The 8313-nt window shown below is 41.9% G+C and overlaps 1 protein-coding gene across 1 annotated transcript in view; it reads left to right on the plus strand.

Annotated features, from left to right (window-relative positions):
* The window catches only part of LOC128356233 (AT-rich interactive domain-containing protein 3B-like), a 48416-nt gene extending 41871 nt beyond the window's left edge, over nt 1-6545 (plus strand). The window contains exons 5-9 of the mRNA XM_053316719.1: nt 2067-2250; nt 3743-4002; nt 5380-5667; nt 6082-6174; nt 6352-6545. Of these exons, the coding sequence (XP_053172694.1) occupies nt 2067-2250; nt 3743-4002; nt 5380-5667; nt 6082-6174; nt 6352-6545 (1019 nt within the window). The remainder of the gene's footprint in view (nt 1-2066; nt 2251-3742; nt 4003-5379; nt 5668-6081; nt 6175-6351) is intronic.
* Nucleotides 6546-8313: the final 1768 nt, after the last annotated feature.

Below are 8313 nucleotides of genomic sequence, written 5' to 3' on the forward strand. Positions count from 1 at the left end.
TTTATTGCACAGCTGGTTTAAACCATTATATTACTTGTTGTAATTTGTAGATTTATATACCACTATGTATACTGGTAACTTGTTAGCAACTGATTTTGAAAAGGTGTATCAATAAAGCTACAAGTCACTGTTAATAGTAAAAAACAAAGTCATTTTTTAAGGATAATGGCTCATTTAAATTCATGGATAACTAAATGCTAACTTATTGCTCTTCTCCTCTAAGCTAATCCAAGTGATCTGTAAAGGAAGCTGGTATCTTGGCAAAAGGCCTGCTTGTTTTGCTGACTGTTAATTGGTTTTGGAGATAAGATGTCTGTTTTCCGAGAACAGAATTTTCCTCAGCTTTAACAAGCTTCACAATATTAAACGTGTACACTGTACTGTGGCTCTGTGGTTATTCTCAGGATGAGAGGAGGCATTACAGATCTGTCTATGTGGCAGTATTTTTCTCTTTTTCTTTTCTTTTTTCATACTAGCAAATTTCACCAGTATTCAGATACAATCTCCTAATATTTTGTCTACCTCTTTTACATAAATGGAGGTAGACATAACAGACTTGAACAAGGATTGCATTTAATTTTACAGGTGCACCAGATAAACCGGTTCCTGCATTGCTACCCGTTTTATTTATTATCCTGGCTGTCTCCAATCACTTGCTGCTTTGAATACTTAGACCCCAACAACAAGTTCCTCTTCCCTCCATACTCTTAAAAAACCTGATTCACATTCCACTGTCGTAATGTTTACATGCAGAATGAGGAAACTGTGATGCCAAACAATGATTGTTCAGTGTCAAAGCTTCATCTGTCCTCCCATACATAGTGACATACATTAACAGGCTTACAAGCCTTTGCTCGCTCCCACCTTACTCAAATACAAGTCCTGCACCTGTCTGCTAGAAATGTGCTCTATTTGTTTTTTATTTCAGCAGCCCTGCTGAGGAAAAACCTTTTTGAGAGTGCTTTTCAGTTAACACAACAGTATAATTTTGACTCACTACCACCAGCATAACAACCACTATTATTAAGCACATGGGTTAGAGCTACCACACCTTCCCTGATCTCCACTCTTATGCAGGTCCATGTGTTCACTTCACTTAGGCCCTTTGCACATGGCTTAAAGACATGTTGCTAACTTAAGAAAATGAATCAGGGCTAATCTTCATGGCCTGATCACACTGCTATTTTACAAAGTCATTAATGAGTCCAATTCCAAGTTAAGAGCAGCCTGTGGAGGCGGTCAAGGATTGGCCGGAATTAACCGTGGAGGCAAATCTGTACGACTCGCTTGCGCCGGGCTCAGCAGCACTAGCACAGCAGAGGGGTGTGGATTTACTCAGTACAATCCTCTAAATGAGCTTCATTATACTGGCCTATCCAGGAGCCCCCCACGTACCGCCGCCTGTGGATTAGCAGGTCGTCACAATCCCAGAGTCCCCTCCTCCCGCTCCGTGCTTACACTGTTGCACATTGCACTTTTTGATTCTGTTGCATACTGTGAACCACCACCGCCAGCCCTCCCTCCCTCCCTCCCCTCCACCCACCTCCTCCCCACACGCTCCCTGCAAGCTTCACTGCAGATAAGCTGTTGACAAGATTAATGCATCTGTATCAAAAGTCTAGAGCCGCTTTGCTTTGTGTTGTTTGCGAATCCCCTTTTCCAGGTCAAGCCAGATTGCCTTAACTGGGCTAATATGTTTTCAAGCCAAATTTAACAGGCATACAGGCAACAGGCCTGCCATCCTTGTCTTACCAGTACACTGACAGCACTGAGATATGTATGTGGAGGTCACAAAATGATCCTGGCTGCTTCACCATTGATTTGTAGATGAATAAATGCACAATATAGATTTCATTCTGCTCCTTTCACCGATTCAGCTTTAAATATATTTTCTGTGTCGGACGTTAGTATGTCTCAGCAGGGATACAAGTAAGAAAAACTGTCAGTTATATGTCCCATTCTCACTGATACAATCCATGTTCATTATATGTCTCTAAGCTATTTGGATTCAGATGTATGATTTGTACAGCATTGATTTATTTTCTGGTTTTTCCTCTTCTCCACAGGAACCCCAGTCAATCGTATCCCCATCATGGCCAAGCAGGTCCTGGATCTGTACATGCTGTACAAGCTAGTGACGGAGAAGGGAGGCCTGGTGGAGGTCATCAACAAGAAGATCTGGAGAGAAATCACAAAGGGACTCAACCTGCCAACTTCCATCACCAGTGCAGCTTTCACCCTGCGCACACAGTGAGTCACGAAAAAACAACCAGCAGAATCAGCATTTGTGGTTACTATAAATTGACTGTTTACACTGAGATACGCAGTCTGTTAATGTTTAGTAAACTCAAATTGAATTTACTCGGGCTAAATAAAGAATCTCAAGAGTGTGTGTGTGTCTGTGTGTGTGTGACTTATCAGCTGGATACAAGCACCTTCCTCATGCCTTGGGTATGTGTGAATGTGTGCGTGTTTATGAGAGAATGTAGATTTGTGCGTGCGTGTGTGTGTATGGCGTGGGAGCAGATGTCAATATTAACCCGTGCCCGAGTGTTTATACACATGCAAGTTTGTTTCCTCCACCGAGCCGCCTTCCCTTTTCACATCCAATCCCTCCATCCATTACATCACACATAGAGCCCATTGATTCCCATAGATTTATTGATGTGATTTGGGTCAGAGTTCACAATGACTAAGGTGGGGTTTGACTGACAGCTCGTAGGCCGAGCCTGGACTAAAACTCCTCCACTCTCTGGACGGAGACCCTTTAGTAGATGTAACACCTCTCTGTCCTGTCCACTAGCGGGGTGCCCTAATGAACCTTTATGTATTTTTAATGTCGGTGGGCTGTTATGTAGCCTCGCTCCACTGGTTTTATCTAATGGACGCTGCTCTTAGCTTCTTATTGATCCTCAGTGTTGCTATTCCACCATTACACAGTCAGCACGCATATGTTCATTTTAATGTAGGTTCTAATGGAATGGAAACATAGCAGAGTTGTGACTGTGCATAATTGAAAGAGCCTGTGTGACGTCGTCTGAGAATACTCAACATATACATGTTTTTAACAATTTGCATACAGGGCGTCTCATTAAATTCAATGTAATTACACGCACTTAAGTAACAAGGTTAGTACCAGCTTTCTGGACTAACCTGATTTTATAAATGACAGCCCAACATGGGGCCTGCTTGCTATAATAAGGGCAGGGGATTAGAGAAAAAGCAGTTAACAGAGCAAGACATCTACTAGAGAAACCTGCTTGATCATGTGTCTGCATAACCAAGTTTTTACATGTATGAGTGTGCATGAAACACCTCAAGCAGTAACAGAATGGTATATAACTCCAGCATTGTTTGTTTTCATCCATCTGTGATTAAAACTGATATATAGAGTAACATATAAGAGCCTCTACAAACTAAAGAAATCAGTTTAGTCAAAATCTTCAGGAAGCTGCATCTTCACGTATTAACGATAACTATTTATATTGCACCTTTCACAAAAATCCATAAGATGAGACTGTGTTTTAAGAAGACATATATAAGAGGGTACTGATTGTGCCTGCTTGTGACCCTCATAAAACCTAAATCTATTCACATATTAGATAAATGTTAAGTTTTATATCAATCAATAAAACTGTCTGCCTTAACTGTAATTCTTCCAAAAATCTGTGTGCTCAATTTATATGTACAAGTACAGATTGTAAAAGATGTATTGTGTGTGTGTGTGTGTGTTCCTCTTAAGGTACATGAAATATCTGTACCCATATGAGTGCGAGAGGAAAGGGCTCAGCTCTCCAGGTGAGCTTCAGGCAGCCATCGACAGTAACCGACGCGAGGGTCGTCGTCCGAGCTACAGCAGCAGCCTCTTCCGCTTCTCTCCCTCTCCCAGCACAGCTCCCCGCATCCTCTCACCTCCCAAGATGCACCTCTCGGCTCTGGGGGCAGGGACCTCAGCGGCCCTCAATGGCCTGCACTCCTCGCCAGGACCCTCTCTGAAGAAAGGTAGGCACTTTAGATGTGCACAGAGGAATTGTGGCACGGAGATGATCTGGTGGCGTGAATAAAATGTGATGCATGAACTTTAGGTTCAGCTATGATCTGAATTATAATCAGGTGATAGCTGATACATTTGTATTATGTACAAAATTCCCATTTATGTCTCTGAGAGGAGTAACCTTGTTACTTACACTTACATATGATTTATATTTTGATAGTAATCACAAAATCATGACTAGAGAGGAGAGGATTAGGAAAAATAAGTTTATGGTATGTGGGGTTTTTATGCTGCCCACAAGCAAACAGGCCTTTCTCAGTTGTATGTGTAGCTATGAAGAGTGAAGAGGGGTGTTGCTGGAAAAAAACATACTCAAACAGCCTTTTTGAATGCATTATTAAAGGTTTCATTAAACTGGGTAGCATAATGACTGGAGCTTCATCATGCTGGTTAAACTGGTGTGTTCCAGTTTCACACGAATTGAGTCTGAAGTATTTATAAATAAATACTGCCCTCTATTGGAATTAACAGAAACTACATCTAGTCGTTGCATTTTCTAAAATCATGGGTGGAACGGAACTTACAAAGTTAAAGTGTTAATGTTTATGGCAGCTTTTTCAGTATCCACATTATTACTAGGCATTTAAACACATCATTTATTTTATCTACTAACAGTGGATTAAAATGTTTTCCTAAACATAGTGTGTGTTTTGTGCGTGCGTGTGTGTGTGTGTGTGTGTGTGTGTTTTGTGCGTGTGTTTATGAGTTTGTGAGTAAGTGCATTCTTCATGTGAGTGTTGTCTGTCCAGGTGTTTAGGAGTCCATTTGTGAACCAGTTCAGCCTCAGGCTACTGAGCACTCACCTTTATTACTGATGAATTACATGGTTCCCATGCTGGGGAACACTTTATGAAATGTGAAGCCTTCACTCTACATCAGTAGCATCCTGTTGATCACTGTCATTAACCTGCTGTTTGCTATCTGATGTCACTTGACTTGGCTGGACTGTGACTCACCCGCCGACCCCCACACTGTCCATGTTGACTTGTGAAATGCCGATGTGTGTATGCTGCATACTCAATATCAGCCCTGTTTAGTCCTACATCTGTTGTTTTCAAAGTGGGGTTATGGAAACTCATTACCACTCCAATCACTTATTTTATTTAATACAAAATACAAATACAAAGTTCCAGAAGTCTTTTATGAAATTCTTTGTGCAAAAAGTGTACTTGTCATTCAGACTAATTCCTGAGAGATCTGGGGTTTTTTTTCACTTTTCAAGTTGCCAAAGAGGGAAAATTCTGTTTAATTTAATGTGAAGTATAATCACATTCTTGGATTAATGAATAATTGGATGCACACAACTTTCTATTTTTGTGTTCCAGATGACCTGACCTCCTCCATCATGGCGGCGAGGTCCCCCATGGCGTTGACCCTCGGTCAGCAGCAGGTTGCAGGCTTAGCACGAGCCGCCACACTGGAGCAGCTGAGAGAAAAACTGGAGACCAGCGGTGGAGAGGGCCCAGAGAGGAAGATGGCACGCCTGGCAGAAGAGCAGCAGCGCCTGATGCAGCAAGCTTTCCAACACAATCTGCTGGCCATGGCTTCCCAAATGCCCATGAACCTGCGCCTGGGAGCCCCCGCCATCACCACCAGAGGTCAGAGCTGCCAGAGCTGATTATGTTACAAGAACCTACAAGTGTTTCAAATTAAGTGGGTTTAATGTTGAAAGAGGAACTTAAGCAAGTTGTACTTCATAAGGTTTGCCACATCTCATTTCTAGAAAAACAAGAACTTGAGAAAGTTCCCAGAACAGTTTTGTTAATCTACATTTTTCCACAAAGGTAAATGTTACATGTAACTGTTGAATCTTAATTATGTTCAAATCTAAAATACAAAATATTCACCATTTGAAGTGAGTATTTGGTTGATGGACCTTTTTCGTAGCAGGATTTTAAGCCTATGTGTGAATTACCACATCTAAATATATTATTATAGGGATTTAAGGGGGAAATGTATAAAGATCAAAATTCTTTCATAAAATTCAAAAAATGTATCATTTAACAATAAAGTGTGTGTGTCTGCAGATGAGAAGCAGCAGGACATGTCTCTGAGCATCTCAACCAATGGAAATGCAAGCATCACTGTCTCAGTGGAGGTCAATGGCACAATCTATTCAGGTGTGTATGAGGAAGAAGTGATTAAATGTTACATATAATCGGTAAATAATAATGGTCTTGTGAATCCTTAACTTTTATTCAATGTAATGTAATAGTCCAAGTTCTGGCCCACCGCCTCCACCTGTTATTTCTTTTTTCAGGTTTTTAACTAACTTGATATCCCCTGTCTTCCTACAGGAACCCTGTTTGCCCAGAAGTCTGGAGGGGTCCTGGGGCCCACTGTGTCAGCTGCTGCTGCTTCAGCCTCCCCTGCTGGAACCAGCTCTAGCTTTGGCTTCTCTGCACCCCTGGCTCAGACCCTCAGCCCCACGTCCTCCTCTTCCTCCAAGGGCCCTGGCTCGGCTGAGCCGGCTCCCAGCGGCTCACCCTAACTCAGGCTGCCCTTTGTACCTGTTCCCCAGGCCTCTCTTCCACCGGGAGGCCCAGCATGAATATACAGTACAATGAGAAACCGATAAGAATAACAAACTGTTGCACAACAAATACCTCAGCGACCCTGTCAACCTCTTGGCTGTCCAATCATGAACACAGAGCCCGAGAATATTATATGACAACACGTGCCCAAACGCACAGCTATGCATTTTAATCAACATACGAGTACATATACACCACACTACAAACACAAACACACACACACACACACACACACACACACACATACAGACACATAATCTACACATACAATCCTAATGTACATGCTAAACACAATCAAGTCAGCCAAAACCCACTGACAGGTGTAGTCACAACTGAACTTGAAAAGTTTTATCTTAGGACATTTTGTTTGTTTGTTGCCATTTTGTTGTCTTTTTGATTTTGTGTTTTAGAATGATTTTGTTTTTAGTTTTTCTCTTTTTACATACCTCAAATCAAGTAACCTGCAGTTGTGTCTTTACCTCAGGAGCTGTAGTATATTTAACCTGAATCAACTTTATTTTTGTATTCTTTTTTTTTTTTTTTTTTTTTTTTTGACCTAGTTGCAATCAGGGGAAGTCGGGTATATCTCACCAGTGGAACCTCGTGTACAGAGCACCCACCTCACAGAAACAGGCCTCCAACCTGGGCCGCTCAGGTTTCTTTAACACGCTGTATTCTCTCACTGAACTCAAACTGGTGAATGATCGGATGCTGTAGATCAGCACACTAAATACCTAAGTTCATAACTCCACCCTCAGTTCACATCATGTTAAGTCCATTAGAAAGGCTGGAAGGTTGAAAATGTACACAAACCTCCCAATATGGACGTGATGTCACCAAGCAAATTAACAATGCATGGTATCTTTATGTCCAGAGAACCAATGAAAATTCAACTTCTTGCAGGTCTGCACAAGCTGTTTTTAAACAAGTAGCGCACAATATTTGGAGGGGGGCGGGGGGGCAACTCTCACCCCCCCCTCCAGCAGGCCTAGCAAGCCCTGAGATCATTTTACCTCCCAGTTCAAATCTATCTGACAGAGAGCTGCAGAATCAGGTTTGAGTTCATTGTCCTCCATGTTGTTTGCGCATCCTTCCTCCAGCTGCACCCGCAGAGCTGAATGTCAATCCAACAGCGTCACGGTCAAGACGTAGTCTCTCAGACCTCATAGCGGCCTCTCTGCTCTGGAGGGGGTCTCTCTCAGGAAGCAATGAGACAACTGCAAGAAATCACTGTTAATTTAAAGAAGAAGAAAAAACAAAGGATTCACACCTGAAGAATGCACAAGTCTACATGATGATTTTGAATACCTCATCAGACTCTCTCAGAAGGAGAGCTACTACATACCTCATACGGCTGCAAAGCCAATCGAGACTTGACGCCTGAACCCGTGATGGAAACCCTACGTGAACCGAAAGTGACAAGAACATACTGACACACTGCTGGTGGATTTTTGGGGACAAACAGAACTGGGATGGGCTTTCTATCTCACTTCTGCATTTACTTGTAGAACTTGTTTTATGCTTGCTTCCGTTTTCTTTTCTTTCTTTTTCTTTTCTTTTCTTTTCTTTTTTTTGAGATGTTGTCTGAAAAGAGTGATATATCTGCTTTTTTTTCAGGGAAGAGACTAAGACACTGACACTTGTATTTGTAGAATTGTTAACAGGATTCAAGGTTGCAGAAGTCAACAAACAAAACAACCACGTAAAGCTTACATTTGACTGCGA

Source organism: Scomber japonicus, chromosome 1 (genome assembly GCF_027409825.1).
Source record: "Scomber japonicus isolate fScoJap1 chromosome 1, fScoJap1.pri, whole genome shotgun sequence".
Lineage (NCBI taxonomy): Eukaryota > Metazoa > Chordata > Actinopteri > Scombriformes > Scombridae > Scomber > Scomber japonicus.